At 39.6% G+C, this 18810-nt stretch overlaps 1 protein-coding gene across 1 annotated transcript in view; it reads left to right on the forward strand.

The window, feature by feature from the left end:
- The window catches only part of lipeb (lipase, hormone-sensitive b), a 90738-nt gene continuing 71928 nt past the window's right edge, over window positions 1–18810 (forward strand). The window contains 1 exon segment of the mRNA XM_034174011.1: window positions 1–168. Coding sequence (XP_034029902.1) covers window positions 78–168 — 91 coding nt within the window. The 5' untranslated portion in view covers window positions 1–77.

An 18810-nucleotide genomic window follows, 5' to 3' on the forward strand; every position in this document is an offset into this window, starting at 1 on the left:
GGCGTGGCCTGTGTGGAACCTGCAGGTATGTACGTTGTGGACGTACGAGGCGGTGCGAAACTACAAAGTGGGCGAAGATGGCGTCGAGTAAGAAGACTGGGGGGAACAGCCGAGTGGCGAAAACTGTGAATGGAAGACGCTCGTCTAAACACGTAGCGGGCCCAGAGGGTGAGTTTTCCTCAAAGCTGTAACCCCCCTCCCGCTAGCTGTGTTAGCAGCACCGTTAGCTGGCCTTAGGGCAACCGAGGTGAAGCCGCTTTTTGTGTCTGTCATAGTGAGAAGGTGCGTAGAACATCAAACTCTGTGCGTCGGCTGCTCTGCTAGATGTCGGGCTGTGTGTACATACCGCTATGTAGTTTAGTGACACTCTTCCAGCTTGTGATGATTTTGTGTGTGTGTGTGTGTGTGTGTGTGTGTGTGTGTGTGTGTGTGTGTGTGTGTGTGTGTGTGTGTGTGTGTGTGTGTGCGCGCGCGCGCGCGCCCGCCCAGTCTCAGCTGCTGATACTGACGAGAACAACCACAGGTATTCCAGTCAGACACAGCATCAGTGTTGTTGTTGTTGTTTACAAGTGGGAGGTGCCTTGTGTTATCCACATATCATTGAATCAACAGGCTGACTCGTGTTTAGGAGTTCTTATCTAGCACACGGTCCCATTCTCCAAGAAACATCTAGAACAAGATCTAAAACTAAGTGTTCCTGCCTAGTTAGAGGTACTTGTTTGACCAGGCAAATGTGGCTAATTTAGGAAAGGCAGTGGCTGTCCTTACTCAGCCCTGTTTATCGTACACAATAGTGCTTTTGATTGGGCAATCTTGATCATGTGATTATGAGGCTATGCACCTTTCCTTTTTGCTGTCCATACCCACGACAGAAGTTGCATTTTGAAGTGACAGTCTTAAATGTTTTCTTTGGTTACAACATATTAGTAATTATGTATGGTTGGGATGATTGTCATACGTATATGCATTTATACTTCAAGTAGAAAAAAGGAAACCAACATTGGGCCTTTGGCTCAGAAGTCCGACCCCGAACACTTTCGCCACAGTGTCTTACAGTCTGCAGTGGGTCAAAGCTTGAAGTTATCATACATGCCATGTACAAATGGTTATGGGATAAATCCCATCCCAAACCCTTGCCATAACCCAAGTACAAACCCCAGCCTTGACACTATGGTATAATTAACACAGTTACATAAGGATACAATTTTGTATTAGCAATATGGCTATATATGGATAGCCACTTTCTTTAAGGAAATTAGGGATAGCCTGATAACACATTTTCCTACACAGAAGTTATAAATAAGAGGACCAGTCATAATTGAGTGTGCAGCCTGGGCTATAAGAACTCAGTCAGTGATGTAGTTTTTATAATGTTGCTTCTGTACACCAGTACTGTGGAGTTTAAATGAAACCATGAAGATATTCAAACTTGTCAACTTTTTGTAAAGTGTAAACTTTTGACTTTAGTGAAAGGGGTTTCACAAAAAAATTGCAATAACCATTTCAGAGTTACACACACTTATTTACACAGTTCCTTCATTTTCATAAGTCATAAATAACTGGGCAAACTAAATATAAGAATTACTGTTAAGACATGAGGTCCTTGGACAAAGGTGTTTGGTGATGCTGGTATCTTTGCAGGAGACTAACTGTCCAAGTCTTTAGGATCTTGATGCTTCCTGTTTTAGTGCATGGTTGTTAGAATAGAAGGAATCACGATGACATGTGCTGGGTGGGGCCCACCTGGTAAGCAGAAAACTCTTATGCAGCCACTGACTGACCAATTGGTGATCCATCACACACTGACAGATCAGCGTTGTGCATAAAAAAACAAATTGCGTCCAGACGGATGATGATCTGTTTTAAAGATTTTCACTTTGCAAGCATTCAGTCTCAAGGATTGGATGTGGTTTAGCTCAGAATTATGTCCAGGGAGATGGGATCACATGAGCTCACCCTGTGTTCAAACTCATCACATTAAAAACAAACCTCTCCTTCTGTATTTCTTTTTTCTTTTTTCCTTTAGTTTCCTCTGTGCAGCAACACTTTTAGGTGACAAGCTGTGACTGAAGTTATTATGAGGGCTACAAACTAACGATCTGATTTTCAGTTCTTTCTTTTGAAACCAAACAGTTTAACATGTGCAAAAGAGCGATTTTGCAGACAAAGAGACGAACACAAAGTGTAAAGTTGGGCTCACCGGTGTCAAAATGACTGTAAGCCACGAAGAAATAAAGTCAGCAAGAAGAAACACAAGAGGCGACTGTCCAGGAATCCATGGTTTGGTTCTAGCTGGTCTTCATGTTTCAGGTTGTTAAGAACCAAAATCTGTAACTTTCAAATATACTTCTATAAACCATTCCACAGTTACAGACTATGGCTGTTAGTGTCCACTTTAATTATATACACACACTCTCAAGTTGTTATGGATAGGTTGATTGTGTGTTTGTGGATCCTGTGGTATTTTATGTTTGGGAAGTCATGTGATCCACACAGGTGTTTATAATCAACGTGCGGGTGTATATAATTAAAGCGGCCACTCATTTTGGTAGCTTTATAATTTTTTTTTTGTTTGTTTTTAGTGACAGAGAACCCTTTGGCTCATTCTTTTTCCTGCATCATTTTTCCAACCTTGCACTGGGCGCACACACAGAACTGTTGCATTTAATGACTCTGTCAACACAGGTGAACTGCAGCCTGACGGATGCGCACACCGGCCGGACTGTGCAGGAGTGTCTTTTTGGACCGTGTTTAAAAAGTTTCTCAGCTTCAAAGCACGTCCTGTTGCTGCACTCAGGTCACAGAGACATCCAGGTGGAGTCTACACCTTGTACTCCACAACTTGAGGCAGTATTGCTGTGGTTTGGTGCTATCTAAATAAAATAAATTGAATTGAACTAAAACATTATTCAGTCAATCTGTGTTCTAATTTTATGACTGCAGTGCTGCATTAAGTGGAGTGATGAGACATGGTAAAAACAAAACCAGAACAAAGCTGTTTACTGAAATTTTTAAAAATAAACTTTTATTTTTTTGTTTCATATTATGATTGTACTGTATGCCCCAAATATACATCCGTATTTAAAATTTTCCCTGGGGACCATGCCCCTGGACCCCACTCACAGGCACCCCTGCCTAGACGGTGCACATTTGGGACCTTGCTCTTCCCTGCTATATGACACCACTTCATCATGTTCTACTGTAGATAACACCATGGGATTTTTCCAGGTACTGGGTTACATTCCTGTTTCATAGAACATCTTATGTTCCAGGAACTGCCTATCAAGGATAACTGTTGACAGTTCTTTTGACTCTGGGCTCTGTCGGTTATCAGTTGATTCATATATACATTTCTTTCATACTGACTGTGAAGTAAAAAGAGGATGATTTACCCTGTGTCGCTTGATAATTTTTGATGAGGTGAGAAAGATTCACTGTATGTCATCAGTGACGGTCAGCGCCTATCTACAATAACAAAACACACTGCCCAAAAACTCGAAAGAGCACTTTCACACCAGTGAGAGCCATAAAAATAGCAAAAATGCCCTCAAGTGTGTCTCTCCTTGGAGCACCAAAAAAAAAAAAAAAGGGGGTGGGGGGGTCGAGTTGGAAATTCAGACAGATTACACAAACAAAGGATTACTCTTGCTAAGGTCCCGGTCACATGGCACACGGTGATTGCTGAATGAAGGAAAAAAGTCACAAATCGTCGAGAAAAAGTGGACGAATAAGTCTGCACTTTTCCCCTCACCGAAAAGCCTGCAAGTCCAGAGCGCATAAAAGAATGAAACAAAACCGAAACTAACAAAAGAAAAATGAAGCGAACGGTGACCTTGACGCTTTAAACAAAATCAAAATGAAACATTCATGGTGACGTGACTAACTGCGGGTATAAGACGGAGCGCCAGCTTGTGATCATTTCTGCAGCCAGTCTGTGCTCTCTGCAGCCAGCCTGTGATCATTTCTGCACCCAGTGTCTTTTGTCAGTGCTGTGTGACTGGGGCTTAAAATTCGTGCTGTGACAGCTTATTGTTTGTCTTTCTGCTCCCTGCGGTTGTTCAGGGTCACCACGGCGGATTCAGTACAGATTTGCATTGGGATTTTTTTTTTATGCAGCATGCCCTTCCTGATGCAGCTCCAGTTCTACACGGAGAATCGCACACAGCCCCTGGTCTTCCTAAGTGGTCTGCCAGCCAAGTATGAATCTGGACCTATTCTGCTTTATTTCTGTCACATGACAGGATTGGGTGTACACAGAGCGGCCTATGACAGCATCCAACAAAATCAAATTTACTTTAAACATACTTAAATTTCAGCATGTGAAATTCTTGGAAAAATGCAATATTATGTACAAGTTTTCGGAACCCTAGAATTCCCCCCCCCCCCTTCTTTGACATAACATAACTATTCCAACAGAAATTAAAGTTACAAATTTCAGTTTAATATAAAACAATGGTATATGGGGGCCGGGGGGCTTAATTAGCTCGTATGTGTACTGCATGGTGCAACAAAAGACAGGGCAGTGGATTTAGTAATTTTTGTAGACATTTCCAGAGAGGTCTGGAGTGCCTCCAGTCTTTGCAACCAGCTGGTCCGTTGCTTTGTTGTACATGTTGTATTGTTGGTGACTTATTGCCCATTTATGAATTGCGTGATGGAGCAGAGATCTCCTCTGTCCTTCTGAGAGAGAGGTTAAGCATGCCACTGTTTTTCACAGTGGAATTGTAAATCATGAATGACATTTGCGTTCCATTAACCACTAAGGAGATCAACATGGAAGCAGCATGTGTTTTGTGTGGAGGGGCTATTGTCGAGAGTTTCCTGTTGTTCACTTTGGGTTTCTGTGGGTAAAGGTGCTCAGTCTGAGAGAGGGCTCACATTCTGCTGCCAGGAGCACCACGAGCTTTCGTTGTGGCTGTTTCACTTCCAACAACAGGGGCTTGCTTTAAACCACACATCGTGCATATTGTTTGAAAATTGTAAACTGCTGAACAGATTAGTATTAAAACTGGTAGTTTGTTTCACTGATAGAAATACATAAATAATAAAGTACAAATAATAAACAATACAATTCACTTGGAATGTATTTTTTTCACTGTTATTAGTTGTTAAATTTAATTCAGTTCAGCTTTCATTAGTAAAATATATTAAGTAGTTCAAAGATACTTAAAGTTTCAATTTAAGTAAGTTATATTTTACAAGCTTGAGCAAGAGTAATTTTTGCTTGAAAAATTATTTAACTGATTTGAAGACATTTTGTAAATAGTTGTCCAATAATTTTCATTTTTTGACTAGCATTTGGTTTAGAGTGATCATGAGTTGTTTTTTGGTTTGGCATTAAGACAAATGCCAAACCAAATCATGAAGACCTTATTTGCAGGTTTACGCTTGTTGAAAGCAATTAGTTTGGTCCAATGTATGTATTTGTATACATGTCCACTGCAGATTAATAACAATTTATAAACAACTTTTATTTAGGAAATTTGAAAGTGCTTTACAATTGAGAACATTAAATATAATAACAGAATATTAAGGCAATGTACAAATCAAAAGAAACAGCCACAGGGAATAAAAAGACAAATATCAACATCTTAGTCAATCATGACCTCCGTGAGTTAAATAAAACCTCTGCTAATATTGGAGTTGAAGTGAAACATCAATACAAGCTTGAAGTGCATCGTTTAGCTTTTATTTGAGGTAATTTGTATTAAAATACAACCCCAATTCCAATGAAGTTTGGACATTGTGTAAAATGTAAATAAAAACACAATACAATGATTTGCAAATCATGTTCAACCTATATTCAATTCAATACACCACAAAGACAAGAGAGTTAATGTTCAAACTGATAAACTTTGTTTTTGTGCAAATATTTGCTCATTTTGAAATGGATGCCTGCGACACGTTTCAAAAAAGCTGGTATCTTTACTACTGTGTTACATCACCTTTCCTTCTAACAACACTCAATAAGCGTTTGGGAACTGAGGACAGTAATTGTTGAAGCTTTGTAGGTGGAATTCTTTTCTGTTTTTGCTTGATGTATGACTTCAGTTGTTCAACAGTCTGGGGTCACGAGCAAAATCTGAGTTGGTCACTATCACAGCCTGCCTGACTCATAAAAACTGGCTCTTAAATTGTTGGACTATTTTTTATTTTTTATTTTTTTTACGCAGTTGTTCACAAACTGGCGATCCTCACCCCAACTTTGCTTGTGAATGGCTGAGCCTTTTGGGGATGCTCCTTTTATACCCAGTCATGACACTCACCTGTTTCCACTTAACCTGTTCACCTGTGGAATGTTTTAAACAGGTGTTCTTTGACCATTCATCAACTTTCCCAGTCTTTTGTTGCCCCTGTCCCAGCTTTTTTGAAATGTGTTGCAAGCATACATTTCCAAATGAGCAAATATTTGCACAAAAACAAGAAAGTCTATCAGTTTGAACATTAAGTATTTTGTCTTTGTGGTGTATTCAATTGAATATAAGTTGAAGAGAATTTTGCAAATCATTGTATTCTGTTTTTATTTACATTTCACACAATTTCCCAACTTCATTGGAATTGGGGTTGTAAGATGAATGTAAAAATAGCACAATGCTTTGTGGTATTTTTTTTTTCCTTTTTAAGGGTGCAGAGGTAATCAGACAGTTGTGTGGTGAATGGTTTCATGCTGGTTCAGTGTTGTATCATACTTAAATACTGTTTTCAGGGATATAATCGGAGGAGAGCACTGAGTATATGCAATAAACAGGTAAAGATTTGTTGTTTGGACTGAAATGAAAACTTCTGGAAAATTCTTAAAGGTTTGTGTAACTCAGAGCCATGTCAAATAGTACTATATGAATCATTTATCTGCATTATAATGGCTAATTGGCCTCTGTGTGCGTGCGCGTGTGGGTGTACATGGCTTTGATCATGGAGAAACTTGGGAGAGCTGACATTTGCCGTTTGGTATGCTTATGTGTTTTGAGTCAAGGATGAATGCTGCGAAAATGGAAAGTTGATAATGGGGCTGTCACGATTAGGAATTTCTGGAGACGATTAATTGTCAGACAAATAATTGCGATTGACGAATATATTGTCTATTTTTTTTCTTTTTTCCCTTCTTCATATTCCACTATCGTAGTATAATTACACAACTCTGGAAGAACGTTTGCTTCTGTGAGTGGAGAAACTGGGAATAGTGCAACATTTTTATTTTTATCTTCATTTTACATACAGTCCCAACTTTTTCTGATTTGTGGTTGTTTCTGTTGCATTTTTGAAATCATTTCTCCTCATCAGTCACTTTTGTGCTTAAACACTACATTAAGCTCAAGATTGAACAAAAATACCTTTGGAAAATAACAGCTGTTAAAGTTCAGAGTTCTCACCTGCTTTTTGTGATCTGTGCGTCTGAACATCACCACAGCTACTCCGCATCAGGGTTTTTTTTTAACTCGTGTGTAATTTTTGCTCAGTTCATTCATATATTCTCATTTTTTAAATGTTTTTAAAGATATTTGACCATTTATTTCATCTCATAAATTCAGTACACGATGTGCACATGGTGAGAACAGGATAGTAACGGCAGAATCACACCAGGAGAGAAAGTTTAGAGAGAAGTAAAAGCAGCTCCACATTTTGGTTTTGTTTTCTTAACATGTTCGCTCGGGTTAAAATCCTCTCTCTGCTCCACGCTCGGTGTCTTACGTGCACTGATGGTTCGGAGCAGACTGTAACGTGCCGTGCCTCCATTCAGGAATCTCCCACCCCCTCCCTCGCAGTCTGCAGCCTGTTGACTCCGCGCGCGTGCACACACACACACACACCGACAGCTCCTTCTGTAAACTCCGCATTTTAGACAGCTTTGAAGAAGACGGCCACTGTTTTAATCGGCTGTCTTATCCAAACAGCAGGACGGATCACTCCTCACCCTCCATGTTATTGTCCTGCCTTAAGACGAGAGTGAAACAGAGTGAGCGAGGCTGCAGCACAATGACGTCAGATTCTGAGTCGTTTTATGCTTTGTGGATAAAATAAATAATTCACGGTAATCGCGAATATGAAAAATAATCCCGAATATGAAAAATAATCGCGATTGGCGAATATTGTAATAATTGTGACTGCCCTAGTTGATAAGAAATTTTTTTTTTTTTTGAGAAATTAGCAATATTTAACAACATTGATCAATGGACATGGTACTGCAGTGCACCATGGGAGTTTGGGGTTTTGGGGTTTTAAATATTGTTATTACCTCCGTCAAGGAGGTTATGTTTTCGGTCGCGTTTGTTTGTCAGCAGGATAACTCAAAAAGTTTTGAACGGATTTTGGTGAAATTTTGTGGAGTGGTTTGAAATGACAAGAGGAACAAGTGATTAAATTTTAGTGGTGATCCGGATCCGATGCTAATGTGTTAGCATGTCTATGGCATTTTCAATGTTAAAAGTTAGCATTAAGCAGTTGCAGCTGTCATCATGTTCGGGTGCATTTGTTACCTCTGCCAAACAGGTTATGTTTTCAGTTGCGTTTGTTTGTTTGTCTGTCTGTCTGTCTGTTTGTCAGCAGGATAACTCAAAGTTTTGAACGGATTTTGATGAAATTTTGTGGAGTGGTTGGAAATGACAATCCGGATCCCGATGCTAATACGTTAGCATGTCTATGGCATTTTCAATGTTAAAAGTTAGCATTAAGCAGTTGCAGCTGTCATCACGTTTGGGTGCATTTGTTTTCAAATTGTAATATTTCTTACATTTATTTTTGTTTATATATTAATAATCTAATGATTATTATATACAATTTTAGAGAAAGAGACAAAAAGAAATAGATCACTGTGCCAAGGAGGGAATCTCTTTAGGGTCAGTGACCCTATGGCCTTGTTTAGAGAAGTGTTTCATAAATGTTAAAAAATTGATATATTTGCCGTTTAGTTGAATAATAAATTGAATTTTGTGTCTCATTTGTTTTTGTCGATAAGCACATGCAGTATCAATATCAGTGCTCAGATGACAGGAGCTTCTGGGAAAGGTGCAAGTTGCAATAAACTGTGATGCCAAGCGCTAAGAATACATGCTATCCAGTCACAACAGATGAAACTTTTTTTACTACTGAGCAAACATCATTTTTAGACTTTTTTAGGTTCAATGATTCCACGGCGTGTAGATGTTATGGCGTCAGTGACCCCATGGCCTTGGTGGAGGTTTGCACTCTCTGAGTGCTTCTAGTTATGGTTCATGTTAGTTTAACAGTGTTGTTAGTGTTATTGATAAATTGTGGTTTTGTAGTTCAAATTGGTTTAGTCAGTTTAGTTAAGTGTCATGTTGCAGTTACCATGAGTGAGAAGTGTAGTGCTTTGGCTGTCTTCCGCCACCGTCTTTGTGGGTGTGTAAAAATAAAAGCACATGCTTGCAGCAGAATGCAGAAAAGACAAAAATGTCTTCAATCATGGAGAAACTGGGGAGAGCTGACATTTGCCGTTTGGTATGTTTATGTATTTTGGGTCAAGGATTAACACTGCCAAAACAGAACATTGATCGTACTAATATTTTTGGAGAATCTATGGATATTAACTAACATCATCTATATATGAAAAGCGTGCGTGCATGATTTTATTTAATGAGTTCAATGTAAATATGTAATATAATTGTAAATGCATTAGAAACACATGGGTGTCAAAGGAAGAGAAAATACTTATTTCTGCTGTGGTCCATTTAAATAATCAAATGACAAAATAGAAGTAATAATAATAATAGTGTGTATGAAATTTTCCAATTGATCTAACCTGCTGATCCAATGTCTAAAATGCATCCAACAGAAACTTTTTTCAGGCCTATTCTTCTCGATTCTGAGGGAAGCTCTTGCCTTTCTCTGGAATATTTATTACAGTACATGAGGACAAATAAGGTCTTGTTGACTCCTGGATGAACCTGAGATCAAGGATCCAGTGACCATGTACAGATTTTATTTATTTTTATTTATGTCCAGAGGTCAAGGATCCAATGACCAATTTCATCTTTATTTACTTTAAGTCTCAATAAAATGTTATTAACCTGTAAAGCCTACTTTTTGTACACAGAAAATTCACAGGTGGTATTGATAAGGGAATCGCCAAAGAATCTGGTTGATAATAGCATTGATATCTATAAAATCTTATCAATACCCATCCCTATATATAAGTGAATGTTGGAGACATAACAGCGCTTAAATGGCAGGCTGCCAGAGATATTTGTCACACCAACGTTCATATTTTGGTTGTGACCTTTGGTGACTTGTCTCGAGGTCACTGATGGAAATCACCAAATTGGCGTCTGTGTGTCTGTCTGTCTGATCTTCACTGTCCAGAGAATCTTTAAGGAGATTAGTGAGAGTGGATCTGTCTTCCAGGAGGGATTTGGTACTCTGTCAATCTTGGAGACCAAATGATTGTTGTACCAGTAGTGTTAGATATGAAAATGGAATGCTGAAAATATTATCATCTGTTCTCCACATTGTTTTTGCCAGTGTTAGCAAGTCATCTGCCAACTAGGTTGGAAGTCACAAAGCTAAGCAGCCAGTGATGGAGTAGTCTGCAGTCATAGGGAGAAAGGTGACAAGGCTGGGATGTGTGTGTTGTTTCACCACTTTAAAAGAACCAGGGGTGAGATGAGCAGGGAACAAAGGACCACAGTTTGTCTGAAGTATGATAGCTTACTGAAGACCAGGAAAGAACCATAACTTGAAAGATCGCAAAACCTTTTCATCTCTGCCTCCTCTCCCTCCCCTCTCTTTCTCTTTCTTTTTCATCCTGCTTTCACGGAAGAGAAGAGATGGACAACGATGCAGCCTTGCACTCTGATGGTAAACACTCTGTTTCTCGTCCAGTCTTACAGTGGTTAGCACATACATTTTTTGTCCACCTGCTGCTACTGTAAGCACTTAACGCTCTGAGTCTCTGGCTCCTGTAGGAGTCATAACTGTGTAATGTTGTTTGTGTTTGTTGCTGGTCATGACTTATTAATTCCTGCTCTCATTCATCTTTAAAGTTGAGAAACCAGTCTGCTGTTTCATGGATGACATTGAAGCTTTCAGGCTGAAACATGTTGCTCTGTGTTGGCATGTCTCTTGGTTGCTTAATTTGAAGGAATGTGGAAAATCTCATTACATATAAAGCACAGGTGATGATGTAAGGTGAGTCATCTCCCCTTCTCCCCTCCTTCAAGCGATTCTCATAAGCTTGTCACGATCTGTTCTGCCTGCAGCTGGTGTGAACCTTTTATTCCATTTGAAACTTTATTTTTTTGGCTTTTGTTGAGCAAGGATCAAGTCATCTGATTGCTCTGACAATACAGCACTGATTTGCTATGTGTAACGCAACTCATTTGTGTTTATGTTTGCACCAAACATATGATATTTTTTGTTATTGTGTACAGTGGCACAAAGCTACATCACTTTAGCCCAAAATGTTATGCTTATATTTGGGTGTCGAGGAAGATGATTTGTGATTCATACCACCCAGTTTTCACATCAGCCCACTCTGAGATGTAAATGACTGAAATAAATACATTTCTGTCTAGCTCCAGTGATTCCAATAAAAGAGAGTGAGAGCGAAATTTGCGAGTGTCAAGGAATGCATCGCAGAATTTGTCGGACATTAAGTATTTTCAAGGACCTGTCCCAAAGGACAACTACAGTGTACAATGAGAGAACCACTTGACCTATTGCGATTGTTGGGAAAGTGTCGGTACACAGACCCACAACAGGGGGCGCAAAGGAACGGACAATGGAGTAGGTCAAATAACAACACTTTACTGTTGTGAATGTGCACAACACATACAACAGATTACAACAATAGATCAGAATCAATTCACAAAGGTGTCGTGTGGGCAGGCTCGAAGATAGGAGACACCTGTCCAAAGCAGAACCGGAACCACACGATTTCCTCCGCCACCAGACCCCGGGAATACTGGAGCCGCCAAGTCCCGAACTCCCAGGTGGCCACTGCCTCCGCATGTCGGACCTGGTACTGCTGGTGAGGAACAAAAACACAATTAAAGGTGGGCGCGTTTGCACCCAGTAATCCGCACGGCAGGAAAGCTACCTCCACCTCTCGTTGGAAAAAAGGTCTGTTATCACTTACAAAAATCACAAAAGGTTACTGTCAAGCAGTCAGCTGAGAATATTACCTTCCAGGTAGAACGATATCTCGGCAAAGAGGTGGAGACGTCGTCCTGCTGATGTACCCCTGCTGATTGGTAACAGCTGTTGCAGGTGATGCGTGACAGCTGTCACCCTAGCTGCTCCTGTGAGGCGGCTGCGCCCTCTGGTGCCTGGAGCCCGCACTCCAGGCAGGGCGCCCTCTGGTGGTGGGCCAGCAGTACCTCCTCTTCTGGCGGCCCACACAACAGGGATCCTGACTTGTCCCATATCAGTGGGTTTGGTGACGAGGTGCAGCTGGAGCGCCCATGGCGCGAAAAGATACATTTGAATAAAATAAGACTGTAGTGCAGTGATTCTCAACCGGGGTGCTGCGGCACCCTAGGGTGCCGTGATCGATCGTCAGGGGTGCCGTGGGTATTTTTCATATTCGCGATTATTTTTCATATTCGCGATTACCGTGAATTATTTATTTTATCCACAAAGCATAAAACGACTCAGAATCTGATGTCAAACGTGCTGCAGCCTCGCTCTCGTCTTAAGGCGGGACAACAACAAGGAGGCTGACGGCCGATTAAAACAGTGCCATCTAAAATGCGGAGCTGTCGGTGTGTGTGTGTGTCTGTGCCTGTGTGTGCGCGCCCGCGTGTGGAGTTAGGCTGCAGACTGTGAGGGAGGGGGTGGGTGAGGGAGATTCCTGAATGCAGGCGCGACACGTTCAGTGCGCAGCAAGCGCGGAGCAGAGAGAGGATTTTAACCCGAGTGGACGTTAACAAAAGGGAAACGTGAAGCTGCCTTTACTTCTCTCTGAACTTTCTCAAAAGGTGTGATTCTGCCGTTACCATCCTGTTCACACCATGTGCGCGTCGTATGCTGAATTTATGAGATCATGAGATGAAATAAACGGTCAAATATCTTTAAAAACATATTTAAAAAATGAGAATATATGAATGAACTGAGCCACAAAAAAAAAACAATGTTCAGACGCAGAAATCACAAAAAGCAGGTGAGAACTCTGAACTTTAACAGCTGTTATTTTCCAAAGGTATTTATTTGTTCAATCTTGAGCTTAATGCAGTGTTTAAGCACAAAACGTGACTGATGAGGAGAAACAATTTCAGAAATGCAACAAACAACCACAAATCAGAAAAAGTTGGGACTGTATGTAAAATGAAGATAAAAATAAAAATGGTGCACCATTCCCAGTTTCTCCACTCACAGAAGCCAAACGTTCTTCCAGAGTTGTGTAATTATACTACAATAGTAGAATATAAAGAAGGGGAAAAAAAAGAAAAAATAGACAATATATTCGTCAATCGCAATTATTTGTCTGACAATTAATCGTCTCCAGAAATTCCTAATCATGACAGCCCTACTTGAGATCAGAGCGCAAAATGCTTGAGGATTTTCGAAATGCGGTGTTTTCTGTATCAATTTTCTATTGCGATAATTGGGTTTTGCGCAAAACCAGAGGTAATAGCATTATAATATTATTTTGGTTGGTGGTGTGCCGCAGGATTTTGTAAATATAAAAAGGGTGCCGCGGCTCATAAAAGGTTGAAAATCACTGGTGTAGTGTATGAAGCTCCTGGGTTTTAGGCTACATTACAAATAATTCAATCTATTATTTTATTCAATTATATCTCATTTTTGCAAAGCACTAGAATCTGGTGAATATTATGTGCAAAAATGTCTTTAACATGGCTACAAGAGTGGACCTTTAAGGGGTTTTGGGGGGAGTTCCCACCTTAACTTCCTGTGAGTCAGTCCATGCACTGCCTCTGTCCAGCTGTGGAACAGACAAGAAGAGAAAGGGGAGGTTTCGCTGGTTGTTCTCATCTACTCCATGCTATCTAACATGGAGGTGGACGTGCACTGCTGATGATCCAACAGAGGCTTACTGTGTATTTAAAGGGAAGCATAGTGCAGCGGATAACTGAAAAAAATCCTTCAAATGGTGATGCAAGCACCAAAATTTGGCGCAAAATTTTAAAATCCTTCAGTCATATGAAAACAGTACCACATTATTTGTCTGATCAAAAAGGTATAATTTGCACTATCTATGACTAAATGTTTGGGGTAAAAACAGCAAGAATGGTGTCAAAGGTCAATTTCAGTTTGTACAGGCGTCAAAAGTTAAAAGTGCCCTAACTTTTGAAAAAATGCAAATTATTGGTTGAGTTAAAGGGTTTTTTAAAAAAGAATAGTTTGCAACATATGTCATGCTTGGTTGTCAAGTTATGGGGTAACATATGTAACATGTTATAGTATACAAATAATGAATATTTGAGTTCAGTGGTATGAATATTTTATAAGGTGAAAGCTGGAACATACCATTCGCCTCGTCGAATGGTATGTTCCAGCTTTTCACCTTACATTCAAATAATGTAAAAACATTCATTATTTGTTTTATATAACGGCTAAAATAGATGCTTGTCATTTGATATTTTATTTATTAATTCATAAACAACAGAAAAGGGACTTACATTTTGGTGTTCTACTGCTGCTAAAGTCCAACGCAATCTTTAAATAGGAGTCCAAGTTGTGACATGTAGTCCGGTGATGCTGTGCACTGACTTCATACTTGCAAAAAAAAAAAAAAAAAGACCATGTAGTTCCTCAGTCTGGCCAAAAATCATGTCAGCTTTTCATCTGAACAGCTCTTCATGCATCCAGATGGTTTACAGTGGAGTGGATTTTTTTTTTTTTTGTGTGTGTGTGTGTGTGTGTGTGTGTGTGTGTGTGTGTGTGTGTGTGTGTGTGTGGTGTTACAAGAACTAGCACCATCAGTTAGCTCAGTCAAATTGTTGTCCTGCTTGTGTCATTCTGACGCGTGTGCGCACCCTCACACAACCGGGACAGTGCTTGTGTGTATCCTTGTGTGTGCAGAGTGCAATGGTACCAAACGTATGGTACCAAATTTGCACTCTAAATGCAATGCAAAACAAATGGGATGAATAATCCATGTCACGTGACATCAAAGCACCAGTCAAATGACAAGGATCCACTCAGCCGTTATATACTGGAGAGAACCCCACGTGGGTTCTCTCCAGGTCCGCCGGCTTGCAGGTGAGGTGAATTGGAAACTTTATAATTGTCTGGGTCTCCCTTGTAAAAGAGATCTTGATCTCAATGGGACTAACCTGGTTACATAAAGTTTAAATAAAAAAAAAATTGCTATTTTTTACCCCACAACTCTATAGAATTCAGTCATAGATGGTCCAAACTATAACTTTTTGAAGTCTTTATGATCAGACAAATAATATGTAATGCCTTTTAATATGATTGAAGCATTTTTAAATTTTGATTCCTGTGTACTGTGTACACCATTTGAAGGATTCCTCTGTAAATATCTACTGCACTAAGTGCGTGTGTGTATTTAAAAGCACACACACGTTGCTGTGCTTATCTCGTGGCTGCTTCGCTCATCACAGATGTAGAGGACCAGAGCACTTTTTTTTCTTTTTTTAAGTGAATCAAGGTTAACTAACAATAATCAAAAATGCATTATCTACCTGATTCTGATCAGATTTGGTCAGTTTTCATCTGTTCATCAATAGAGTGAACAGTAGGACTGGGTGTTGTGACCTAAAATTCATATCATAGTATAAATTGAATCCCTTCATGGTCACTGTACAGCACCAATTCCAATGAAGTTGGGACGTTGTGTAAAATGTAAATAAAAACAGAATACAATACATCTATCATAAATATAGCTTTAAAGATACATTATGTAAATCATAAGAACGAATGAAAATGCAACTTTTACCAATCCATTACTGTATGTATGTATGTATGTATGTATGTATGTATGTATGTATGTATGTGTATATATATATATATATATATATATATATATATATATATATATAGTGTGTGTGTGTATTATAAATAATTAACTTTGAGACAAGATTCCAAATATATTCTCTACCACACAATGAGGACACAACAACTTGTAGCTGTAGATAATTTCTCTGTGAACAATAACATTCAAAAGAATTTTAAGCTTCCTGTTGTCTAATATGGTATTTCAGTGCTTTTTATAAGTTCTTGTAAGGTTTCCACATTGTATAATTTAAATATCAAAACAGTTCCACTTTCCATGTGATGTGAATGGCAGTTATAATGTTATCTATTCTGGTAGATTTCACAAAAGTTTAAGCTCATCCAGAAATTTCTTCAGCTTTTATTCACTATCAGTATAATGACCTATAGGCTCACTTTACTACAAGTAGTATTTCTTATGGACTGATTGAGCAAAATTATTTTAATCCTGGATTATGCCCAAACTGGTGAAAGGGTCATGTATCTACTCAAACAAATCTCTTATTGTGTTTCCAAAGGCACCATTACTGTTTATGTCTATTTGTGGAAAGTTTAATTCTTGATGTCTTCTCCTGCTTCCAGTTTGTTGTGTTGCTTCAGTTGTTGCACAGAAAGTACCCATTCCTTTTTGTCATGTTTGTTCATGACATTTGGAGTCCATTTGTAATCCGCTGGTTCTTGGCCAAGTTCTGAGATGGAGCAAGACATTTCCCTGTATGATATCATGGTGGGAATTGGCTTCTTCCATCTGTTCTTCTTTATGATGAATTTGTGTGCTGTCAGCATGAGTCTCTGTCTCATGTCTGACTGGGTTACAGAAATTTTCTCGCATTTTGTGACATCCTCAGCCCTCTTGCTGCACGATGGGGATTTTTCTGCTAACTGACACAGGAGGAAAGAGGTTATGTAATTCTTGTGTGTCATGTCTGTTTGCTTATATGGTGTTGCAGAGTAATATAATTTGAGACAAACCATTGTAGGGCTGCAGCTATTGATTATTTTAGTAATCGAGTATTCTGTTGATTATTCTGGTGATTGATTGAGTAATCGGATGAAAAATTTGTTTAAAAACGCAAAAGTACTTTTTCTCCGATTACTCGATTAATCGCCAGAATAATCTATAGAATACTTGATTACTAAAATAATTGATAGCTGCAGCCCTATTTTGAAGCAATTTTGTGCATTCTGGTGCATTCTAGGTTTGGATGGGGCCAATCTGATTCAGTATCTGTATTGGCTTCCGATACCAACGTAACTCACGGATTGGAAATTTTCCATACAAGCTGCGAAGTTCTCCGATCCAGGAGAGGAACCATGTCTGTGAAACATCTCAAGTTCAGCTTGATGCTCTGTTTGCTGCGGGGTGCAGGGAGGGGAGGGGGAGTTTCTGAATGGAGGCATGTCTCTCAATGAGACAGAGTACTGTAATGTGTAGGGATGGGTATTGGTAAGATTTTATATATTGATTCTGCTTATCGATCCGATTCCTTATCGATACCTCTTGTGAATTTTCTGTGTACTAAAAGTAGCTTTTACAGGTTTTATATGTCAACATTTTATTGAGTCTTAAAGTAAATAAATGTGAAATTGGTCACTGGATCCTTAAACTCTGGATATAATAAACTCTACATGGTGGATCCTTGATCTCTGGACATAAATGGAAATAAACAAAATCGTAGTTTTTGTCAAGAGCACTTTCTTTCAGACATTATTGGCATGAATGTCTTTCCATACCGCTGAGCTCTTGCAGCTGGCTGTGCTGCAGGATATAATTTATAAAGAATGCAGGCTGTCTCATTTTGGGAGGAAAAAACCTTTGTCAATTGTAGTTTGTCTGTATTACAGCTCTTGGAAAGAGGTGTCATTTTATTTAAAGCGGCAATTCGTTTTGAAGTTATTAATTCTGACTGGACTCTCTCGGCAGAGAGCGGTGTTTGGAGCTGTGCCAACGGAGGACGTTCTCGTTTCTTGACTGCAACAAGACAAGCTTCCCCGTTAGTGACTTTAATCCACACAAAAGTGACTCACGATTGACATATTTTAATGGCTTTGAGAGGGGTTAAGAAGCGGACTTTCTGCTTCTGAAGAGCAGCGAATCAAAGAACCAACGAGCCAGCGGATCGAAGCACCACTTCATTGGTTCACGCTTCAAAGTGGAGTTGCGCTGCAGAAGCGGTTGATTACAGACCCACTGCAGGGTCTGTAATCAACATAGAGAAATGATCATTTTCCGACAAACACCCTCAAAAACAATGGCTGCTCTGAAGGGCCGATAAGGGAATCATTAAGTACAAAGGGTTTTGATGTTGGTGGATTGAATCAATTATTAATGATACCCGAAAAGAACTGGTTCTTGGTACGCAACCCTAGTAATCTGAGATGCAAATGTTCGATGGTCTCTTCCCTCATTCCCCAGCTAACAGGCAGGCATGGGGAAGTACTGTTGCTACAGGGTTCTCACCAGCATTATAACAGAGTAACGGCCCGTTACGCTGCTTCCTGAAAAAAGTACGCTGCAGTTTGGCTGTTGCGCTATTTTGTGTGGAGACATTCTCCTGCAGTGAGCTGGGCACTGAGGTGGGGAAAAGGTTTTCCTGCAGCTGTTGAAGTTCTCCTACTGAGAGCCATGCACCAAGCGCTGCTTGATAGGGGAGATCAGGAGCAACCTCCCCCGGAAGATTTATTACCCTCTGAAAAATTATTGCCTGCATTTGAGATCCAAATTTTGCGAAGTAAAGCCATTTTTTATTATTATTATTTTTATTTTTTTTTTAACCTTTTTTACAGTCTTACTTTAAAACCAAAAGAAATGAGGCATCAGGCCAAAACACAGAACAGTGTAGACATGTGTCAGGAACATTAGAACTACTAATTTAT

The sequence above is a fragment of the Thalassophryne amazonica genome, chromosome 7 (genome assembly GCF_902500255.1).
Source record: "Thalassophryne amazonica chromosome 7, fThaAma1.1, whole genome shotgun sequence".
Lineage (NCBI taxonomy): Eukaryota > Metazoa > Chordata > Actinopteri > Batrachoidiformes > Batrachoididae > Thalassophryne > Thalassophryne amazonica.